Source organism: Neocloeon triangulifer, unplaced genomic scaffold (assembly GCF_031216515.1).
Source record: "Neocloeon triangulifer isolate White Clay Creek 2 clone unplaced genomic scaffold, ASM3121651v1 ptg000015l, whole genome shotgun sequence".
Classification (NCBI taxonomy): domain Eukaryota; kingdom Metazoa; phylum Arthropoda; class Insecta; order Ephemeroptera; family Baetidae; genus Neocloeon; species Neocloeon triangulifer.
This window is the reverse complement of record NW_026775557.1, coordinates 3,271,938-3,293,637: the sequence shown is the minus strand read 5'-3', so window position 1 is coordinate 3,293,637 and position 21,700 is coordinate 3,271,938. Positions and strand designations below refer to the sequence as shown.

General features: G+C 36.9%; 6 protein-coding genes across 10 annotated transcripts in view; 3 read left to right on the top strand and 3 right to left on the bottom strand.

Moving 5' to 3' along the window:
- Positions 1-116: 116 nt before the first annotated feature.
- LOC132202235 (protein regulator of cytokinesis 1-like) lies at positions 117-4,206 on the bottom strand. 2 transcript variants are annotated; one of them, XM_059629025.1, is made up of 12 exons: positions 4,045-4,206; positions 3,522-3,672; positions 3,229-3,465; positions 3,054-3,173; positions 2,783-2,938; positions 2,557-2,721; positions 2,063-2,431; positions 1,836-1,994; positions 1,606-1,779; positions 1,032-1,199; positions 919-974; positions 526-798 (listed from the first exon to the last, which is right to left on the bottom strand). In XM_059629025.1, exons 1-12 carry the CDS (start codon positions 4,047-4,049, stop codon positions 675-677), a joined length of 1,884 nt encoding a protein of 627 aa, XP_059485008.1. In that variant the 5' UTR covers positions 4,050-4,206; the 3' UTR covers positions 526-674. The 2 variants fall into 2 exon arrangements, with proteins under 2 accessions (XP_059485006.1, XP_059485008.1); XM_059629023.1 differs by lacking the exon at positions 919-974 and having other exon boundaries at positions 117-798.
- A 1,151-nt stretch (positions 4,207-5,357) lies between these two features.
- LOC132202237 (hepatic lectin-like) lies at positions 5,358-7,395 on the top strand. The gene is made up of 9 exons (XM_059629027.1): positions 5,358-5,549; positions 5,652-5,731; positions 5,795-5,888; positions 5,977-6,081; positions 6,252-6,368; positions 6,444-6,498; positions 6,669-6,748; positions 6,826-6,925; positions 7,008-7,395. Exons 1-9 carry the CDS (start codon positions 5,487-5,489, stop codon positions 7,235-7,237), a joined length of 924 nt encoding a protein of 307 aa, XP_059485010.1. The 5' UTR covers positions 5,358-5,486; the 3' UTR covers positions 7,238-7,395.
- Positions 7,396-7,824: 429 nt separating this feature from the next.
- Positions 7,825-11,171, top strand: LOC132202236 (trifunctional enzyme subunit beta, mitochondrial). The gene is made up of 10 exons (XM_059629026.1): positions 7,825-7,988; positions 8,276-8,447; positions 9,006-9,193; positions 9,248-9,435; positions 9,594-9,899; positions 10,054-10,181; positions 10,234-10,321; positions 10,379-10,529; positions 10,582-10,670; positions 10,899-11,171. The coding sequence occupies exons 1-10, from the start codon at positions 7,919-7,921 to the stop codon at positions 10,941-10,943; spliced, it is 1,425 nt and encodes a 474-aa protein (XP_059485009.1). The 5' UTR covers positions 7,825-7,918; the 3' UTR covers positions 10,944-11,171.
- A 135-nt stretch (positions 11,172-11,306) lies between these two features.
- Positions 11,307-12,538, bottom strand: LOC132202238 (exosome complex component RRP41). 2 transcript variants are annotated; one of them, XM_059629028.1, is made up of 4 exons: positions 12,382-12,538; positions 12,111-12,290; positions 11,838-12,044; positions 11,307-11,775 (listed from the first exon to the last, which is right to left on the bottom strand). In XM_059629028.1, the coding sequence occupies exons 2-4, from the start codon at positions 12,279-12,281 to the stop codon at positions 11,374-11,376; spliced, it is 780 nt and encodes a 259-aa protein (XP_059485011.1). In that variant the 5' UTR covers positions 12,282-12,290; positions 12,382-12,538; the 3' UTR covers positions 11,307-11,373. The 2 variants fall into 2 exon arrangements, with proteins under 2 accessions (XP_059485011.1, XP_059485012.1); XM_059629029.1 differs by having other exon boundaries at positions 12,111-12,287; positions 12,382-12,522.
- A 121-nt stretch (positions 12,539-12,659) lies between these two features.
- LOC132202483 (rhophilin-2) overlaps positions 12,660-21,700 on the top strand; it is a 39,531-nt gene continuing 30,490 nt past the window's right edge. The window contains exon 1 of the mRNA XM_059629432.1: positions 12,660-13,016. Coding sequence (XP_059485415.1) covers positions 12,882-13,016 — 135 coding nt within the window. The 5' untranslated portion in view covers positions 12,660-12,881. The remainder of the gene's footprint in view (positions 13,017-21,700) is intronic.
- LOC132202453 (uncharacterized) lies at positions 17,351-19,146 on the bottom strand. 3 transcript variants are annotated; one of them, XM_059629380.1, is made up of 7 exons: positions 18,827-19,146; positions 18,562-18,711; positions 18,311-18,499; positions 18,083-18,247; positions 17,855-18,020; positions 17,513-17,795; positions 17,396-17,452 (listed from the first exon to the last, which is right to left on the bottom strand). In XM_059629380.1, exons 1-7 carry the CDS (start codon positions 18,942-18,944, stop codon positions 17,411-17,413), a joined length of 1,113 nt encoding a protein of 370 aa, XP_059485363.1. In that variant the 5' UTR covers positions 18,945-19,146; the 3' UTR covers positions 17,396-17,410. The 3 variants fall into 3 exon arrangements, 2 of the variants coding, with proteins under 2 accessions (XP_059485363.1, XP_059485362.1); XM_059629379.1 differs by having other exon boundaries at positions 18,562-18,728; positions 18,826-19,145; XR_009442380.1 differs by lacking the exon at positions 18,827-19,146 and having other exon boundaries at positions 17,351-17,795; positions 18,079-18,247; positions 18,562-18,722.

Below are 21,700 nucleotides of genomic sequence, written 5' to 3'. Positions count from 1 at the left end.
ATGGAGGATTTAAATATTATCAACTTATTTCAATATTGTCTAAATCAACATTGATAATTTGATAGACAAAATTTTCACTGATAAAAATAAGAATTTAACAGTAAAAAAACTTCAGATGAATATTGCAATATATGATTATTTATTAATTATGCATTTATCAATTAGTAAAATATTTGAAACAACTTAATTCATTCGGAGATATTCTTCGGGTAGGGTAGCAATGATTAAAATAAAATGTAAGCTGATGTAGACAAGGATAGCGTTAAACACTTTTCATATTAATTTTTATACATTCCTAAAAAGGAGTATCCCTACATTAAAAAATTCGGAGACATGGACGGGACTTGGCGGTGAACCAAAATTAGTGTTTAAGTAAAGCAATAAGTCCTTATGAAGAAGAACAGTGAAAATTAATTACATCAGCTTAAAAGTGCTTATATTCTTGAGCTGTGGAAAAATGTTATTTTATAAAAGAGAGAAACATACAAGAACTTTGGGAAAATTGGACAAGACAACAAATTAAAATATAATTGGTAAAGGTTTGATTTTCGTAACACCAGACCTGGTGGAGACTCGAGTGTTGGACTGGGGTCTAGTAGAAGAAGTGGGCCTCAAATTCCGGAAAGATTTGGCAGGCGCGGACTGAGGCATCTGGGGTTTAGCAAATAGGTGCTTCACTTCTGGGGTTCTGATGTGGAGGGTTGAGTTAGCAGGTGTAAGCGGGGTGCGAACCGTATTAAGTCGCTTTGGCTCAGAGGGAACTGCACTACTTCTGGTAGCTCTTGATTCCAAATGTTTCTGCAAAATACAAAACGATCTAATTGCTTGAATTTTTTGTATCCAGTAATAAGTAAATATATTACAAACAAAGCATTGCCACCAAAAACCCAAATACCATTGTATAAATTAAATACTGACCCATCAATGGAAGCATGGCACTGGGCGTTTGTAGTTGAATTGTGCATTAGTTTGTTCTGCATGCATTTTAGTTAATAAGCAGCTTTCATGCAAAAGAAATGTAATTTAATTACCGTGAAGTCTGTGTAAGAAATTGAGGAAGCTATGGAGTCGTCGACAGGGTTACGCTGGCTTATCTCAACCTTCAGGGTCGCTTTGACTGTGCTGCCTGTGTTTGAATTTCCAGCCATCTGCAGTTTCCTTTGGGTAGGACGAGTCACTGGCTTAGCGAATTTGCCAACCTGTTCACAAATTATATCTAGTTAAGAAGCAGATGTGCAGAGCTTTAATTCTTTCAGCCAAAAAGCGAGTGGTGTGCAAAGACAAAAACAAGTGTTTACTTTTCCTCTTTTATTTATTAAATTTTGTTTTTAAATAATTGGGCCTTGATTTTTGCCGTATCATAGAAATCTAAAGAGATACTAGATATAGTGGGGTTAACACTTGCTTTTGTTGCACTCATATGTGATAAAATTCATTTATGTACAATCTTTCGAAAGTTAAGATGAGATCAGAAGATAATATTCACCTCCACCTCTAAGCATGCACTACAAAATAATATAATTTTTTTCTTTACAATATGATGGCCCACAGTTAGTTACAAAAGCACAAAAACACAATTGTTTATTTATTGACACGTTTGAGCACCTTTCCGGCTGTGGTGGCTGCTCTCACAGGTAGAGGTGCCTTGGCCGGAGTGATGCGGGGCTGCTTTCTGACAACTTCAGGTGTATTTGGCACCATTTTCCTCTTCATCGCTGAGCTCATCATAGTAGTTCCCATCATTGCTTCACGTTCCAACTGCTTTTGCTGAGCCATTTTCTACAAGTTGCAACAATTCATATCTCAAATTCTTTTTTAAATTCTTTTCAAATTACCTTGCTGTGCTTTTCGGCCTCTTTGAGCTGCCTCTTAGACTCCCACTGCTCGCTAAGCACGAGAGAAGCGCGTCGGCCATTCAGCAAAAATGGCTCGCCGTGGACCTCCTCCCTGGCATGAATCAACCTTTTCACTCGCTCTTCAACCTTAGGGAGTTCCTAAACAAGAAAAAAAATAGTCAAAATAGTTACTAACTATCAACATATTGTCATCAGGAATAACAAACCTTCTGGATTTGCTTTCTCTCTTTCTCTTCCTTCAGCAGCTGACCACCTCGGTTGTTCAACCTATTCGAGTCAGTGGCAGCAATTTCCAGTTGACACATTCTCTCCCAGAGCTCAGCTCTGCGTGAAAGAAGGTTGAACACCTCTTTGTTTTCCTCCAGAAAAGCTTCGTAACGCTTTACTTCAACTTCATGTTGTTCTAGCAGTTCCTCAGTAAAGTCCAAGCTCTTAAAAGGAGCAAATGCTTCTCGCTCCTCATCAGAAACGTGGCATTGGTCCCATAAGTTGATCAGCTCGTCTCTCATCCTCAGCGTGAATTTCTCCATATTCTGCTTCTTGAGTTCTTCGCAGCGAATGATTTCACTACGCAACTAAAAATTTTAACATAATTTTATATTATAATTTGCACTTTTCACAAACATGAATAATAGTAATAATTTAAAAGAGGGCAGTTTAAAAAAATATGAATATGCCATATGAATCTTGAAAGACCTACCTCTTGTCTAGTGTTTTTCCTAATGCCAGGGTTATTTTCCATGAATATAGCTCGATCATCAACGTCAACCTCTAGTCTATCCCACAAGTGCGCCAATTTCATCCTGAGTTGTTCTGTTTCTTCAGTGACCTGCTTGACGCGGTCATCAAGGTCTGCATGCAGTACCTATCGAATAAAACGAAACCGGAAATGAGTTTTTAAATGGCAGAGGAAAATTAAAACTCACGGCAACATTAGCCAAAGTGTCAGGGTCCAGTGGGAAAGTGTCCGTATTTGGGTCAGTGACTCGGAATTGAAATTCGGTGGAAGGCTGCTCCTCCAACTCTGAATATAAATCAATGATTTCACTTCTGGTCTTCAGGAATTCCAGAAGAAGTGTGTCCTATGCAAATTAATCACAAAACTATTAGTGCAAATATTTATTTTTTTATTGAAGCAGCATAAATTTAAAATAGAAAATAGTTAAAAAATTACGATTGGGGTGAAATATTATTTACCTTGTCTTGCTTGAGCTTGGTAACCCTTTCCCTGAAGTCTCTCATGACTGGATCTGAAAGAGCTTTGGCTGCAGGTTTCTCCTCAACAGCTCGGCCCAATTGCTCGCAATATTTCAATTCCTACAAAGTAAAAATTTACGGTAAAATTATTTTGGTTCAAAACATTTTTTCCCACCTGCATCTCCAGTTTGGTTCGCTCATCAAGTCGAAGCTGATGCATCAGCTTGAGGTCTTTGAGCGAATTGTCCAGCTTGTCTCTGGCAGCGATGAGGGTGAGGCCATCAATTTCTATGCTCTCATTTTTGTCTAGGTCAAGGTTGAAGACAGCCAACTGGCTCAGCAAGACCTCAACTTTGCTCTTCAGTTTGGCCTTGAGCCCTTCATCTTCATTCTCCATCTCTTGAAACAGGGTCTGGAATTTCACAAGTTAAAACGATGCAGTCATTAGAAAATTTTGTGTTTCCTTACATTGACGTGCGCCTGGCACGCGGCAAATCTAGAGTTGATGGCTTCATCGCTGAGACCAATTTGTTCCCAGAGCTGCAGGAGCTTGGCCAAATGCTGCCGCACCGAGCTGTCAATTTTCTGTAGCGACAGGTCTATTTGAGCCTGTCGACGTCTGCAATAATACACCAAGCATTATAGGCACGTGAATGAATGATAAGAATTCAATAATTTCAATAAATCGCTCGCCAGCTCATGAATGAATTTCGGCAATGTCCATATTGTTTGTTGTTGTGAAAAAATTTCAAAAATTAACTTTCAAGTGTGTGATATGTGCATAATTTTTGTTAAAATACATAAGTTAATTGAAACTTAGAAAATTAGAGGAAATTTTGCTGTTGATATTGTGGGTGCGCCCATCAACTATAACTGCCATATTATTCAACGGCTGGCAGTGAGAAAGCATGAAGATAAAGCGGCTCAAATTTTGAATCAATTTTTGTCCAAAAAATGAATCGACCGAAGCGAAATTTTCAAAGATACTTACGACATGGTTGCTTGCGAGGTGTTTCAGACGCTCAATCCGACTTTTCAGCACTTTAAAATAGGCGAAATCTGAGAAATACCGTTCCGCTGCTTCGGTCTCGCTGCACTTTTGCCTCTTTTTCCAACGGTTTTCGTTTTTCGCTCGTAAATTTGAAGTTTGAACGAAGAAGGATGCGCTGGCGCTAGTAGCGCTGCGCTGGTGAGCGAGGAGCGTGCGCAGTCAACTCTTTCTGCAGGATTTGAATTCGTCCACCACGAATTGCGAGGGGAAACTGCAACACACGTCACACACCTCACGTGGCCCACAATATAATTATCATTCCGTACAGAGATTCCGTATCAATCGTCTGTCTCGTTTACACTTAATTAATTTTGCTAATTTTGAATTCATGGTTTTTTTTAATTCATGCAAGTCATATAATTTTTTTAAATTGAAAGCTAATTTTGATTAATTAAAACTACTTTTGATGAAAATATGAAAATTAAAGAAACAATTAAAATATTCGACTCAATGCTATTAAACATGGTGTTAAATATACTTACTTAATTAATTTTATTTGAATGTTACGATTGATACGTTATACGTAAAATATCCTAATCCTTTAAACGCTGGAAAATTAAGTTTAATGGAAAATAAAATAAGGAAAATATTAATTATGTAAGATCAGTGTGTGTACTGTACTGAGTGTACTGTGTATTTACTGTTTATTTAGTTTTAGTATTTGACAATAAAACATTTTGATTTTCTGTTATATTAAAAAATGTATTTAATCAAAGGTTCTAATTATTGGTACTTTGATAAACGCTATTTATTTATTTATGCATAATATGAATATTTTTCTTCTATGATTTGTCGTGATTTGTCCTATGCAGTCTTGCGCAATTTTAAATTATGCATTTAATTGTAATTTTTTAAATTTATTATTGCACATTTATTTGCTGACAATAAACTGTAAAAATTCAAAATTAAAAAAAAAGAAGGGAAAACATTTTGAATTTGCATAACTTGATCTGTATTCTCTGCGGTTTAATAATGATAAAAATATAAACCACTTCCTTTAGGTTTTGGGTTGTCCTTATTCCTTATGTGACTCAATATACAAAAATATTAATAAAGCAAGCGCGTTTGTTTATAATTTAAAGTATTCATCGCATTATTCATGCAAATTTTAACCACCACTAATAGTCATGATGTCATGGCATGTTTGCGTGGTACTGAAATGTTAATTGATACCACAGAGCTGCCACAGAATGATGCAATATAAGAGGCAGGACATAAATATACATGACTATCATGAGATGAATATAAAAGCATGATTATACTAGTAACAGACAGAACTGTATAACGAACCCTGCTGACAGCTTTACTTCAATTTTTTTTTTAATATTTAAACACATATTTCAGAGAAAGGCGCTCTTTTGTATTATTTGTTATTTTTAACCATGCTTTTCTCCAAAGGGAATTATTTTATTCTTTGCCTGCTTTATGCCAGCTCTTCTCTAAGCGTAAGTTTTTTTTTCAAATACTCAACAATATTATACAGTTTTTCAGAATATGCAATTATTAAGTTACAATTGTGTTTATTGTTTAATTGAATACTTTGGCAGCAATACCTTCAAAATGTGTGCACGTCAACCCAATACAGCTACAATTGCATCAAGGATGCAGTGCGGCGCAGTGAACAACAGTAAGCACATTATTTAATAATTCCATGAAAATCTTGGAGAGCTAATTAATCGTAATCATTCAGGTTGGTGGAAGTAAAAGATGTATTGAATGAAAAGGAGTTGGAAAACCAGAAAATCCGTCAGCAAATTATAACCGCCACCAATGATTCAACAAAGGTATTATAATAGAGCTCTTAATTTGAAAAACCAATCTTAAAAGCTTTAAGATATTTTTCTCACATTATTGATTTAATTTTCAACAAAGGCACTGCGAGATTTGTCACGAAAAATAGAAGGCGAGACGAGTGCTACTGAAGCTGTTGAAAAAAAGATAAATGACATATCAGGACTATTGATTGGTAGATTTCAGGTGAGAGTTTTGACAGTTAAATTATAATAAAATGCACATAGAGTAAGAAATTTCTTTGCATTATTCTTTTCAATATTGCAAAAATTGTTCAATCGCGTTAGAGAATTTAAGAAACAATTTTTCACTGAATATTATACTGCAACTAAAAACGGTATAATATTTTATTTTAGGATAGCAAAACTGCTATTGAGAACCTCTCTGAGAAAGTCACTGAATTGACCGCTAATAATGCAAAAGGTGCTGATTTGAGCCAGATAATTCAAAAACTGGAGGCGCTGCAGTTGCAGGTAAATTATATGATTTCATTAATGAAAACATTGTTTTTTAATTTTACAGAATACTTAAAAAAAATTTGTTTTTAGATTAATAATATCACTTCAAATTGTGCTTCTAATGTTGTAACAAGACTCAGGAGCAGTAAGTGAAAGATAATTAATTAATTTTATTTGCTGAGTATTTAAGGAAAATAAATTTATGATATAGCGCGCTATGCAACGAATTTGAGTTTAAATTGTAATCTACCTTAAATTTAAATTTGCTATATTTTATATAAAAAAAAATGTCCCATAAACCCTCAATTTTGGTAGGACGCTCCACAATTCCACAATATATCGAAAGTCGGCTGGTCACACTTCCATCAGGGAGATATCTCATAAGCGAACAACTGGTACGTCACTGAATTTTGACATGTATTTTTGCATTAAAACTGTTAACAAAGGGGCTAAAATTTACTATTTTTGAAAGGTTACGTGGTATGAGGCTTTAGGAATGTGCGAGTTGATCGGCATGCAATTGGCTACTCCTAACACAGCGCAGAAAGACACGGACCTCCTCAATCTGATGGGTTGGATTTTTTTTGGACATTTTTATTAAAAAAATCGTATATATATGAATTTTTTTTAATTAAATTTGTGTTTCTCAAAAAGGCAATCGGGGTAACGTGTGGATGGGAGCTACCGACTTAGGCACCGAGGGCTTTTTCTACTGGGCCACAAACGGAGATCCCATCGGTCCATACACAAACTATGGCAGAGTCGGACCGCCTAACAATTACGCTCGCAACGAACACTGCATGCACTATTGGCACAACAAGGTATGGAATGACTTCCACTGTGATGCGAAACAAAGATTCATCTGCGAAGAAGTTATTCCCTGAATATATGGATCTTGTTCTAGCAAAACTTATAAAACTGTAAGCTGTAACCAAAAATTGTATTGAATAACCATATTATTGTTATTCTATGATAATTATACTTTGTTGAAAAAATCGGAACATTTTAATCTAGCCCCATCCAAAATAAATTAACAAAGACAAAGTTTGCAAAGTTTTATTAGTTTTATTATTAAAAAATATCCTTCCAACCATCTAAAATCCTGTATATTTCGATTTATATATAAATATTATTTATAACAAATAAAATAAAGTGAAAAATTATATGCAAAATACAGAAAAATAATTTGAATGTTGATAGTTAGTTTTTTATCGCACAATAATAAAACAATAAAAGTATAACCAGAATGATAAATTATAAGCAAGGAAATATTTTATCATATTTTATCACAGTAAATTATGGCTGTGATCGTGCTGAACGTTGATGAATAATTTTATTAATGAACTCAATTAAAACTAAAATTTATAATTATCACTGGGCATTGCACGTGCTGCAACTCTCGCGCCCTTCACCGGCCTGACGTAAATTTGGTACCATTGCGGCCGCGAGATGCCGTTTGTGGCAGGAATTCGAGAGCAGGAAGGACGAGGAGCGGAGGAGGGCAGGCCGAAAATCGAGAGAAACAAACTCCGTCAGTCCAACACGGTGCCGATTTGCCGAAAGTGATGGCTTCGTTCGCAGCTCGGGGTTTCCTCAAAGTCCCCGCCGGGATCAAACTGCCCCTCAGTAACCACGGTACGTGTCCGCAAAACCTTTCGACCCTTGCACTTGTTGTTCTAGTGTTTTTCGCACCTGAGATGACAAACTCCAAAGTCCATCGCTGGCATGCTCATGATTGATCTTTACTCGTTTCTTATCGAAAAATCCACTTTCCAAAGTCTATTTAATCGGAGAATTTCCGTGATTTGCCAACCCTTTCGCCTGTCAAAGTCCACCGCGAAAAAGTTTCTGCAAAAATAACTTTGCTACACCACCTGACCTTTTCTGAATGAGGTCACTTTATTAACCATTTTATTTTCCAGGCGTGAGATGTCTCAGCACGACGGCTCCTCAGCTGGCGCAGACCAAAAAGACTGTCCAAGACAAGACTGGCAAGAATGTGGTTCTGGTGGACGCAGTTCGGACACCCTTCCTGCTGTCCGGCACTTCTTATTCCAAGCTGATGCCCCACGACCTTGCCAGAGCTTCTCTGCTGTGAGTTTATATCATTTAATTATGTAACTTCACATTTAAATTTTGCTTTGTATAATCGTCGAGAGTCAGAATTTGGGTTTTGGCACACTTAATTTTTTTAATAGCAACAAATGGTGGCCACTTAAGCAATGAATGGTCTGCTTCACTTTTGTTTGGCTCTTGATCAACTTGGTTTATTAATGTCATGGTTCAACAAAATAATCATCCAATCATTAAATTTTAATCAATGAAGCCAATATTTTATTAGGATATTTTCTCTGTTAAAACTATTTTTATGGTTACATATTTATAAATAAAAATTATACCTTTGCTGAACCTGAGAAAGTTAACCAACACAATTAGGTCAATCAAGAGGCAACGCAAAATTAGCCAACTCATCTAAAGACCTCTTTTAAGAGATATGATTTGATTCATATTGAAGCAAGCTAAACTTCTGAAAATTCTAGAAAATATATTACGGATATTCATTTATCTTTCAATTAAAATAATTGTATGTAAATCTTTGCGAGTTAAAAGCAATAGAAATTGAATTAATTAACTCAAATTTGATGTTTGCAGTGGTCTGCTGCGAAAAACTGGAATTCCAAAGGAGGAGATCGACTATGTAATTTACGGAACTGTGATCCAGGAAGTGAAGACGAGCAACATTGCGCGTGAGGCTGCTCTGAGCGCAGGATTTTCCGACAAAACTCCTGCCCACACAGTCACCATGGCCTGCATCAGTTCAAACCAAGCCATCACTACTGGTTTGTGCTAAGCTAAGAGATATATATTTTTTTATATCTAATATTTTCATTCAGGTATCGGCATGATTGCTGCTGGCGCCTACGACGTCATTGTGGCTGGCGGAGTCGAGTTCATGTCCGACGTGCCCATCCGCCACTCGAGAAAAATGCGCAGCCTTTTGTTGAGAGTCAGCAAGGCCAAAACCATTGGCCAGCGACTCTCCCTGCTCGCCTCCATCAGACCAGACTTCTTTGCCCCCGAAGTATGAATTCTTAATTTTATGACATCAATTGGCTGAGTACAAAAATTTGATCGAAGGCAGTTTAAAGGGATTGGTTTCAAATTTGTTGTTTTTTTTATCTTGCACCACGTCCTATAGAGTTTCAGATTTTAAGAAGTAGAAAACTGAAATTTTTGCAGTTGCCAGCCGTTGCTGAGTTTTCGACAAACGAATCGATGGGTCACTCGGCAGATCGTCTGGCCGCCACCTTCAACGTCAGCCGACAGGAGCAAGACGAGTATGCCATGCGCTCTCACCAAATGGCGCACCGGGCTCAGGAAAGCGGCCACCTGACCGACTTGATTCCATTCCAAGTGCCTGGAGTGGCCGAAACTGTGACCAAGGACAATGGCATCCGTGTCTCCACTCCGGAACAGATGGCCAAGCTGAAGCCTGCCTTCATCAAGCCCCACGGCACCATCACAGCCGCCAACGCCTCTTTCTTGGTAAGAACTTCAATTTCTTCAGCTGTCCTGTTTCAAATATTTAACTCATCATTTATTTTGAAAAGCTAATTTCTTTTTCTTTTTAAAGATTTAGTTGATTGATTTTAATTCAAAATGCCAGATTTTTAAACCCTTAATTGATTTTGTTTTTTAGACTGACGGAGCGTCTGCTTGCCTGCTTATGACTGAAGCTAAGGCCAAAGCTTTGGGACTGAAACCAAAAGCCTACCTCAGAGACTTTGTTTACGTCTCGCAGGATCCCAAAGACCAGCTCTTGCTTGGGTTTGTTTTTACTTTATAAATCTAAATGCATCTCATCTTTTTTTTTAAACAGACCCACTTATGCTACTCCGAAAGTTTTGGCAAAAGCCGGACTAACTGTGAAGGATATTGACGTTTGGGAAGTGCACGAAGCTTTTGCTGTAAGATTTCTAAACATATTGTGTGAAATTGCGTTATGAATTTGTTTTAATGATAAGGGTCAAATTTGTGCTAACTTGAAAGCCATGGATTCCGATTGGTTTGCTAAGACCTACATGGGACGTAAAGAAAAGGTTGGACTTCCGGAGTTGAGCAAGTGGAATTTGTGGGGTGGATCTTTGAGCATTGGACATCCGTTTGCTGCCACTGGTTAGTTTTATCTGTGCAAATCAGTTCAGAAAATTTAAATTCCAATTTATAGGTGTTCGTCTTGCTATCCACACTGCCCATCGATTAATCAAGGAGGACGGCCAGTTTGGACTTGTTACTGCCTGTGCTGCTGGAGGACAGGTAAGATTTGAGTACAAAATTTATCATTTTCGGCACCTTAGTTTACAAAATTTAAACGGCAATTTTCTTATTGGAAATATAAGCCACAAATTTGGTGCCAAAGCAAAGTTACTGAGATAACAGGACCTTCAGCTGTAGAGTTTGCGCTGAATGGTAGTATAAGTCTCAAACAAACCAAACTTCACTGCGCTTTAAATTAAATTGTTACTTAAATTACATTTATTTTAGGGTGTGGGCATGATCATTGAGAGGTACCCAGGAGCAACAGTTTAAGGAGATTTTTCTTTCTGAATGTAAATAGCTATTTTCATAATATGAACAAGACTTGAAGCACAGTGGAACATTGCCAACTGTTTTAATGCAAATGAAAAGAAATGTTAATCTTCTGTTGATTATTATTATATTATGAGAGTTGTAATTCAAATTTCCTTTTTGTGTAGGTTGGTCATAATGCAACATCAGATTTTTTTTGTTAATAAAAACATGTTTCATTTAAAATAACATTGAATAAGCCCATTCTTTTTTAAAAACACCAGAGTTAGAATAAAAAATAATAAAACCAAAGCTAATCTAAATTGTGAAATAAATATTGCAAGGAATGAAGGTAATAAAGAATTTTAGAAGAGTTTTTGAAAATATGGCATTTAATTTCAATACTTATAAAATTGTTTTCGTTATCAATTTATGTCAAACACAAATTAAATTAAGTGTCAGCACCGAGTCCTGACGCTTCTCTTGCCATCAGCGACTGTGCAACGTGACCTCGGACGGCTTTGTCTAGAATGGCCTGAATGTCCGCACACCCAGTTGTTGCTTTAGAAGCAACAGGGTCAATGTGCGAAAGGTGCAGTCTGGTACCGCTGAGCTCGAGGTGCACTACAGAGTCAAGTCTGGTCATCGTGCTGACACTGAGACCTGGCCCGCCGAGAGTCTCCTCCAGGTGATTGACGTCCACCATTGGGGTGGGAGGCGCTCCACCCTGAGAGGGTGCTAAGGTTGACGTGCAGCTGCAGACGTAGTCCTTCAAGGGAATGCCAGCATCAATCAGGGCCAGGGTACCTGCATTCACGCACGCACTCAGGTTGCCCCCGTCTGCTTGAAGAACCTTTTTGAACAAATTCCGTTATAATTTAAAAAAAAAAAAAATGGAATCAGCTTTGTTCTCACTTCAAGATAGATATCAATTTGAGATCTTGGGTACAGCTCACTCCTGATTGCAGTTTCAAAAATTTGCTGCAAATTCATATCCATTTCCTGTGACTTTTTGTCTCCTCTCGGTCTCCGTTTCCTCTCTGCAGTGCTGAAGACGGCCATGCTGTACTGACAATTGACGTAGGCTCTGTCGTGCAAGGTTTTTGATTTGTTTCCTCGAATCTGTGAAAAAATGTAGTTGTTAACAAAAGGCTCGTTAATTAGGATGAGGTTTTTCTAGACACAGACCTCGTGAGGGCCGTAGACAGCGGCCAGGACTTTGGTGTTGCCCTGCTCGAGGTAGGCGCTTCCGTCGGGTTGGTCGAAGACACCGAGTTTGCACCGAATCTGCCTGAGCTCATTGGGGCGCCTTCCGTCCACCCGAAGACCATACTCCGACAAAAGTTGAAGTCCAGCCATTCGAAAAAACTGTACGCAAACATTGAAAATTAGCAATAGACAATTAGATTAAGAAAAAATGGAAATTAATTTTAAATTTCAGAACAAAATATTACAATACCTGTCCTACTTATGTCTCCCTTGTTGCATAAGATGAAAAGCAATTTAAATGTTTGAAAAGCACTTAAAATTATTATCGTGAATTATTTATTTTGGTTTTCTCTCTTTTTTTTAGCCGGCACGACTGGCACGGGAGGGAGGGGGTAAAAAGCACGTGGAAATAGTTTTTGATTCGATCTAAAGGGGCCTCTGGTGCAGCTCGCATGCTCCGGCGAGCTCAAAGTTCTCGACCTGCCCGCTTGGAGAAGGTAAAGGCGCGTAATTTTATTGTTGTGAACGAGAGAGAGAGAGACGAAAGATAATTTTTATTTGCCTTGAAGGCTTGTTATCTCGCGACTGAATAATAAGGCAGGGACACACAAAGTGTGGCGGGCACATGTCCTACATAATCGATGCGCCTCTCGAGCTGGACTGAGATCTCGCGACGGCAGTGAGCAGCAAGATTAGTCAGTTTTGTTTCGACTGTGCCAAAAGACAGATGGAAATCTTCTGGACACCACGATGAGCAGTGCCGCGGACACGACGCCGCAGGACGACGTCTCCGTCCTGTCCACCCCGAGCCGAGTCTCCTCTTCGATTTTCGAGGATGACGACCTCGAGGACCTGCCGGACACCAACTACTTTCAGAGAGTTAGAGTGAGTGTTATTTTTTTTTTCAATAACAAAAATGGGTGAAAAAATATTCAAAATATTTATAAAATTATAAGAAATTGAAGTTTTTTAAATGAATTTTCAGGAATTTTTATGACTCTCTTGTTAGAAAAACGTGACTTTTTGAATGGAATTAACGGAGTCCCGCAATAGGGCCGAAAAGAACAAGGCCGAAAACGGCTGAGCGGAACAAGGCCGAAAAGGAATAGGGCCGAAAAGGAACAAGGCCGAAAGCTGAAAAATAACCGATAACCGCGAGCGCGTCTCAGCGAGAATCCTTTGCACGCCAATACCAAAATATCCTTCATGCGGCCGTTCGCATTGGAAAATAGTTGAAAATTTAAAAAATGATTTTGCAGAAGACAATATAACAAAAAATCTTCATTTTAGACGAGACACATAATCACAAAATCACAGAAATTTGGGGGACAACACAACACAAGATAAAGATAATATATTGATCTCTTTAAAAAAACCATTCTGCATCGGAACTCGGAAAACATGAGCTTATAAGAAATTATTTGTCCTGGAAACTTATCACTTATATGTATGGCAAATTTGGCGAGGTATCATTGTTTTTTTTATTTTTCACTTAAAATTTTCCTATAAATGAGAAGCATATGATAATAATTACTCTGTATATAAAACTGCTCAACCTTTTCCCATAAGATCAATATGTAAATTTTTTATGTCGGCTGACCTATTGGTTTTATTTTTCCATTTAAAATCTTAATTGGGGGTGATATGAACGTGATTTTGTGAAACTTTTATCAATTTTGGTCGTGCCAGTTTTGCGAAAAAATACATTCTTGTAGGGATGGCGGGTTGACATAACACGGTAATCGCGGTAATTTCCTAAAAAAACCGGTTCTTCCTATTTTGTCTGCACCGGTATTTCGGCCTTGTTCCTTTTCGGCCCTATTCCTTTTCGGCCCTGTTCCGCTCAGCCATTTTCGGCCTTGTTCTTTTCGGCCCTATTCCGGCACTCCGAATTAACAGACCCAGAGCGGTTATTCTCCCCTTTATTCGAAACTTCTATTATCTGTCCTGTTCACCCCCTCGTGCGAGCGGCGCACCTGACACTCACAAAAAAAATGCACCTTTCCTTTCCTGTCTTCCTGTCACGGATAGGAAAAGCCACGCGCTGTAGCTCCGTTTATTTGCCATGTTGCGAGTTTTATTGAAGCTCGCGACCCCTACGCGTGTTTCATCTAATTTTGCTCGCGATAAAATGAATGACGCATAAAATAAATTGCGCGAGTGTTTTTTTCTTTCTTTTGATGACTACATTGAATTAAGTCTGTTATTTAATTTTATGGCAAGAAAATTAATATTATAATTTGTTCTAAGTTTCTCCCTCTTTCTCCAAAGTTGGTTTATTATAAAAGATTTCAGATTTGTTAATTTATTTGCAGAAGCAAATAAAAGTTTACAGGTAATTTTGACCACGGCAATTAAAACAGTTTACTGCTCAAAATTTAACAGCGAGTGAAAATTAAGTCCCTAATTATTCTGTCCGGCGAGTGTTTTTTTGGAGTTTTTGAATCCACTTTGTTGTTTTCCTCGGACGTTCGTGCGCGCCTTGGCCGTAAATATGGATTTTTGCTCACAGGAATTTATTGATCCGGCATGTGGCGTGCAATGTGAGCGCAAAAGCTAATGGGATTTTTCGCCTTCCAAGGCTCTTTCCATTAGGGCATAATTCTCCTTAACGCAATAAACGAACTAATTACTGCGCGGTGGCAAACTCTGCACAATTAAAGCGCACCACCAGACGAAGAGATGCCAAGAGGCTGATATTATGCTCATTGTCAGGCACACACTGCTTTAATTTGACCTTTGCTATTTTGCTATTGGACTTTAAATTGCTATGTTATAATGATGATGCTTTATGCACGTTAATAAACGTTGGTTGAAAATTATTATATCTAAATAACATAAGAACAAAGAACAAGTTAAAAGGGATGAAGTGGATTTGATCAGTTTTTATCATTAAATTCACAATATTATTATAAATAAAAAATATTAATACAACTTATTTAATAGCTATTAACAAAATATTCAAAACAATGATAACAGATTAAAATACTTTATGTGAATAAACAACAAAAAATAATTAAAATATCATTAAATTTTTTTTTAAAATTACAATATACTGATATTGAAGTTGATTTTTAAAATAATTATTAAATTATATAGGTGAAATAAATTACAACTTTTAATTATAAATTTTATTTTTGTAAAATTTTCAAGAGATATTTGATTTCTTAAAACTGTTGCTTCCATTTCCTTCAGCAGCCTCTCACGAAACAACATTAAAGTTAATCTCTTTCCAGAAGTCTCTGTGTCGTGTTAACAGCAGACAGAAACTATTAATTAATTACTTCTCTTATTTAATGCCATGATTATTTTAACATTTAACTAAGTTTTGGCAATATTGAATTTTGAAATAATGAAAAAATCAAATGTATAATTGTTCGGTTGTTGTTCATATTTATACTTATATAAATAGGAGAAAAGAAGTTAAGAGATTTATTTTAGCATTTATTGATCTATAAAATAAATCCCTTGCACGTGTTTAAAGTTTAAAAAGACTGAAATAGAATGGTATAAATTCCTGCTTATATAAAAATTGAACAAAAATTTAAATCTCCCTTATGATAATTTAGTAAACAAATCAAAATTTTGTAAATTACATAATATGCATAACTTAATTAATGAACATTACCAAGAATGCCAGCTTAATCAGCTTAAAAATAATATTAAGACACCAAATACGTGGTAAATTATCCTGAAAAGACCTCAGCGTTCTCCCTGTTGTTTTTTCAGGCAATATCCAATTTACGGATGCATATAAGGGCTGTGGTTGGGGTGATTGCGCACTTGCGGGGCTTCACGAGCACCGCAAAGGGCCCGTCGTATCCCGTGAGAGCCGAGGCGAAAATATATTTATCCTCAAATATCGACGCGGCCGGCGACCATTCATGTTTGCGCGACCGCGCGAATTATCGAATTACCTTTGGCAAGGCGCGACACAAATTCCTCCACTCTCTGCGCAATGAACAGTGAAATTGCCGCGAGAACATAATATTTTATCATTATTTTTAACCTAAATCGTCGCCGTGTGAAGTGCGACTCAATTTCAAGTGGGTAAATTTGTTCTTGATCGGCAATTGTTATAAAGAAAGAATGCTTTTGATTGATAAGAGAAATTCGGCCTTTGGATTCAAGTCTTCTGTCGAATTTTTTGATAAGCCTCCTAATCGAACAATATCATAATTGAAAGTGAAAGATAGCAGAGAGACCTGCGCTATTGATAACAATTTAATAGGCGCCTCTTGTTTTTTAACCTTCTTTCGTAATTCTCTAAAATTAATTTTATGAGGGAATTATGTAAAATAAATGAAAGAAACTGATTCAAAATTAAATTATTAATCTTACTATAGTATCGATTTTGTTTAATCTAAAATATTATCTGAGATTTTCTCGGTCAGAGGGAATTATTATTGCGACTAGAGCGAGAAAAGGGCTGACAGAAAACTTGCAAGTTGCATGTTTTTTTCTACATTATGAGTTTAGGTCGAAAATAAGCGGAGAACGTGAGCTTTGTTGGAATTGTTTCTGTTCGTTTTGTTGATTTTGCTTTCGCGATCGTCGGTGCGCGAAGCAGAAGAAGAAAAGCGCGCAGGAAAAGAAGACGCGGTCTGTGTCATCTCACGGTTCTTGCATCGCACGCTCCTTTGAACCTGCGGTGCTCACACGAGAGATTGCATTGCTCGTCTGCAGCTTGAAAAGCGCATAATTAGGCGAAGCAAACGCACCAGCCGGAAATCGCATGCCTTGTTCGGGAAAAAAAGCCATTTTGGGGAAACAAGTTACAGGTGTTTAAACACTGCAAAAAAATTACAAAATAAAAAAAATTAAAAGTTAAATTATTAAACAAGATTAAAAAATACTGACGCAACGTTTTTTCTATTTGTTTCCTTACATTATTAATTTTTTTGCTTAAGATCATAAAAAATTGTTAAGATGATCAAATTCACCATGACATGAGATGTGAGTAAAAATTTGCACATACAGAGGTGCTTATTTGCCAGTTTAATTATACACAACGTTAATAATGTACGAAAAATATCACGCTTGGACTGGCTTTCAGTTAATTAATATTTCCTATATAATTTGTAAGCCATTCCGACAACCTTTGGGCGTTACACAGGGAAGAGAGTTTGCATTTGTCTCCCAGAAAATTGATTAATCATAATATAATTAATTTTCATTTGCTATATACATATTTATAGTAAATTAAGCATAATTACAATGCAATTAAAAATAATATTGATGGAATTTAAATAACTTTTATTGTGCTTAGCAGTTTTTACTTACAAAAAAGTAATTATCCGGTTATGGTCTCTGTTCATTTCCTTTTAACCGAACAAATTATTGTAATTTTAGGCAAATTTTCCATACAAATCGTTCACAACCTCTTGGTCACCACCATTGACAGCTCCATTCGCTCCATTCATGTCATTTACAATTATCACATCGCCAGAGGGCTTTGTCTGTGGCGCAAATTCTGTGTACATGTCGTTCTCAACCATTTCGATCTCGTCCTTTGAATTATTAGGTTGAATTATTTGACTGCTCCGTCTTCTTCGCATCCACCAAGTAATGAAACCTATAAGAGCAACTAAAATAAGCACCAAAGTGACAATGCAGATGATAATAGTTGCTGTGTTGTCACTACTAGAATAGCTGGGCGTCTCACTGGAAAAGCAAAATGATGGTGGTATGAAAATAATTTTCTCTGTTTCATTTTGAAATACCTAGAAATTATTTCGTTTTCCGTTTTGTCAATTTTTAAACTTGTAGTGGTTGTTGTAGGCGATGGGTTAAAAGTTTTTAGGTAATCAGTGCACCAAGTTTCTTTGCTGTATTTCAAATCGGCACATTCAAATGAAAGTGGCAAGCTTGGACAGTGAGGTAGTCCAGCTATATATGATGGATTAATTTTTTAAGTAGAGATTTGGTGGTTGCAAAATAGACTCACGTACTGGTTGGGTTAAACAAGCTTACAAATCCACCAATGCTACAGGGTAGTTGAATATCTCTATTTAAAGCTGGGCAAAAGCAGGAAAATTCCTTTTTAGTTCCATCGCAATAGTGGCAGCGATTCAAATCAGAATGGCACAATGTGAAGTTTGATGCTGGAAAATTGTCTATTTTGGAAAGGCAAAAAGTGTCAAGCTTAATTATTAGATTAGCTGTATTTTTATACATACTTGAGATAGGTTCCTCCTTCTCCAGCTGAAAAATAGGATTTTTGTCCAAAACTGATCTGCAAGTTTTCTTTCTAATTGCGGATAAACATTTTCGGCCATTGTCACAAGCGCACGGTCCAGTTGCCTGATTACCACAATTATAAACGCACGCCTGTGATTCAGATTCAGCAGGGCAATGAAGTCCTCCAGCTAAAATTAAAATAAATTATATTCATGGTTTACGCATTTTTACAACTAAATTTAAAATATACTTCTTCCGTTGAAAAGGTGCAACTGCCCCAGCTCTGCGTCACAAATCAAATCAATGGTCTTGTTTTTTGATTTGCAAAAGCAATTCAATTTTTCATTCGTGTCTTTATTGCATGGAAAGCATTTCGTCACATCTACAGGGCACTCTTCTGCAACTTTTTCTTCAGCTATATTTAATTAAAATAAAAATATGTTCAACATGCATCATGAATTATAATATAATTCAATACACGTGGCGAAAATAAATAATTAAAAAATACTTTCCTGGAGGATGCAGTCTGCCTGTAGGTGGACATGAAATGACAAGGGACGTTGCCAAAAACAATACAAGGGTGATATAGAAGAACTCGTTGGTGCGGCAGGTCATTTTGCAATTAAGCGTCATTTGAAATTATTTATCTGATAAGAACTCACGAATTGTTCATATTTCCCTGAATGATGTGCTGGAGGAGTGTAATTTTTTAAACTGCCAGAAGGAAACAGGAAGCGTTACCACAGAGATAAATATAAAATAGACTTCAGAATCTTATTAAAAATTATTTCTTATAACTTTCCTTATCGTTAGCAAAATATTCATTCCATTTTCTTTAATAATTAAGCGTCGCAATAATCAAACAATATTTCAGGGAAATTATGTATTTCATAAAATATATGCATGCTTTAACCTTAAAATTTGATCACTGCTGGAGTTGCCCATCCATGGGAGGCTGCTATAGTCAGTCGCAATGCATTTTTTTCCATATCAGCAAAACTGACAGCACAGGATCCTCAGCAGCTCGCAATTTCCAAAGTCGTGACTTGAACAAATTCATTTTGGGCTCTCGCGGAGATCGAGAGGAATATGGAATCAGGCTTGTGTGAATTACGTCACGACATCCGCGGCAATTACCGCGGCGTCGCGCATTTCAATTACATACGCGGCACACTCCTTATGACGCGAGACAGAGTCAATTATGCGCGCGCCAAAATTGCAGGAGTCCAATCTTGCGGCTTCAAAAATAATGTAAAAATGGTCAGGAGAGCCTTCGGTGTCAGAAAGAGAAGAGTTTATATATAGCAGATTTTTATTAAATTTGCTTTTGCCGCATTTGAATGAAAAAATAATTGAAAGATACATTTTTTTTTTAAAAATACAAATTGAAATTTAGAGTTTATCCACTTCTATCTTCCAAGTTTAAATTTAGATTAATAGGCTCACCAAACGTATCTTAAACAGCCCATTTTATCATTCACGTCACTTGAAATCCATCAGTGTAAAGCTAGTGCTAAAAATAGGTATTAAAAAGGTATTTATCTTTTTTATTTTCATTTATAAAGTTAATCAATCCCAGGTGTATTTGAAACATTCATTTCTGTTCATTTGTACAATTTGTTAGGAAAAAGTTTTTTGATGAAATAAAATCCGGCTTCCTTGTTGAAAATGAGCAACTTTATTGTTTCTTCATGATACAGAAAATCCCTGCTGTATCATGTAGAAACAATTAAGTTATTCATCTTCACCGAGGAAGTCGGATTTTATTTCATCAAAAAATGAACACCTTGAGTGCCAAAAGGTTCCACAACAACAACTAAAAGAATCTTTATAGAAACCTATAAAAAAAAAAAAATAATCACGCAGACAAAGTTGCATCCGGCATTGATTAATTATTTATCAAAACATGGCTCACGATGAATAACTTCGTCTCAACAGCAGCAATATAAAGTGCTCGTATTCAGCAGGCTATTAAGTAGCTGGATTTAATGGAAATCATAAATATTATTATCCAAGCATGGAGGAATGCAGCGTACAGGACACACACACACACACTTATTTTTTTTTTGCGAATGGTCCGCCGAGAGAGAAATTGCCGCGTGTGAATTTTCAGGTCGAACCGGATGCTGGGCGAAAAGGACCACCTCCGTCTCTTTCTCTCCAAATTCGAACTCGCATACGCCGAACCATTAATTCGTGTGGCGGGCTAATTAAAAGCGCCTTTTTTTAATCAGATTGCGCGCGCGGCGGCGATGCTAATTACGAACGCGAGTGGTCCAGCGAGCGATCCCGTTACGGCCGCCGCTGTCTGCCTCTCTTGCCGGTCAGCTGCACGGGAAACGCACTTTTGCGTCTTTTGCTCGTGTGTGCGTGTGCCTGCCGTCCACTTACTTACGCTTTATTGTCATTTTCCTTAATTATGCTCGGAGCAAGAAAGCAATTATGGTTTAACGGCCGCTCCTTTCCCTGCGCGCTGATTGAGACCTCAAACAAATTTATTTTCCTTTTCATAAAGTGTTTTTATTCACATGGAACGTCAACAGAGCTATTAGGCTCTTCATTTAACATAATTGGAATTGTGTACGAGTGCGTAAAAAAAAATACCAAAATAAAGTTCGAAAGTTTTAACTATTTATAATGATTTTTTTAACATTAAATAAATTCATTTTTTTAAGGACTCGTAAAGAAGATCAGCCAATTCCGGCAATTCTGAAAACAATAAGAAATTTAACAATCATTGTAGATATGACGCGATTTGAAATGATGTAAAAAAAATTACAAAAATTATGTAGTAATGCTAAACAAATTATTTAATTAGGGAATTTTTGATTTTTTAATCAAAATAAATTTTTAAATGAAAAAGTTAGTACAAAATTAAAATAATAAATTGCTTTTGCTTTTTCACACTTATTTTAAATTTACGATGAAAATCAGCTCTCGGTGAGTTGCAAAAAACTTCTGAATTGCTGGATCAAATCATCTTATTTCGTCATCAGCTGAGCAGGATCATAATTTCTGTAGCTCTTCTATATCTGGAGTGACATGAGATAAAAGTACCTAATTGCATTTGGCATGCCCACGCAGAAACTGCGCGCACGCAATCGACTGTTTTCATGCAGCAAATTTACTGTTTTACAACTGGAAAGATGATTTGCGGTACATTAGCCACGGGTTTTGCGCTCATTCAGTTTTGCGTGTGCCCTTATCATGCGCAGAGGATCTCGCTTGGCGACTCGCTAAAATTTCCCCAGTTTCTGGCTGAGGTGGACGCCTCAGTTTTCGCCAAGCCAAACCATAGGTTGACCTTGTTTGTGACACCTGATGGCGAATAAATTTCAGGACCCACCAAGCCGCAAACTTTAGCCAGTTGCCCCATAAAACAATATTTT

Coding starts and splice junctions, on each gene's coding strand:
- LOC132202236 (XM_059629026.1), top strand. CDS start 7,919: ATGGCTTCGTTCGCAGCTCGGGGTTTCCTCAAAGTCCCCGCCGGGATC. Junction 9,194..9,247: donor AAACCAAGCCATCACTACTG/GTTTGTGCTAAG, acceptor ATTTTCATTCAG/GTATCGGCATGATTGCTGCT. Junction 10,182..10,233: donor AAAGACCAGCTCTTGCTTGG/GTTTGTTTTTAC, acceptor TTTTTTAAACAG/ACCCACTTATGCTACTCCGA.
- LOC132202237 (XM_059629027.1), top strand. CDS start 5,487: ATGCTTTTCTCCAAAGGGAATTATTTTATTCTTTGCCTGCTTTATGCC. Junction 6,082..6,251: donor TATTGATTGGTAGATTTCAG/GTGAGAGTTTTG, acceptor ATTTTATTTTAG/GATAGCAAAACTGCTATTGA. Junction 6,926..7,007: donor GGACCTCCTCAATCTGATGG/GTTGGATTTTTT, acceptor TTTCTCAAAAAG/GCAATCGGGGTAACGTGTGG.
- LOC132202453 (XM_059629379.1), bottom strand. CDS start 18,944: ATGACGCTTAATTGCAAAATGACCTGCCGCACCAACGAGTTCTTCTAT. Junction 18,729..18,825: donor ACAGGCAGACTGCATCCTCC/AGGAAAGTATTT, acceptor TTAATTAAATAT/AGCTGAAGAAAAAGTTGCAG. Junction 17,453..17,512: donor TCAATGGTGGTGACCAAGAG/GTTGTGAACGAT, acceptor TTCGGTTAAAAG/GAAATGAACAGAGACCATAA.
- LOC132202235 (XM_059629023.1), bottom strand. Junction 2,722..2,782: donor ACACTTTGGCTAATGTTGCC/GTGAGTTTTAAT, acceptor TTTATTCGATAG/GTACTGCATGCAGACCTTGA. Junction 799..1,031: donor TTTCTTACACAGACTTCACG/GTAATTAAATTA, acceptor TGTATTTTGCAG/AAACATTTGGAATCAAGAGC.
- LOC132202238 (XM_059629028.1), bottom strand. CDS start 12,281: ATGGCTGGACTTCAACTTTTGTCGGAGTATGGTCTTCGGGTGGACGGA. Junction 12,045..12,110: donor CTGTCTACGGCCCTCACGAG/GTCTGTGTCTAG, acceptor ATTTTTTCACAG/ATTCGAGGAAACAAATCAAA. Junction 11,776..11,837: donor AAATTGATATCTATCTTGAA/GTGAGAACAAAG, acceptor TTGTTCAAAAAG/GTTCTTCAAGCAGACGGGGG.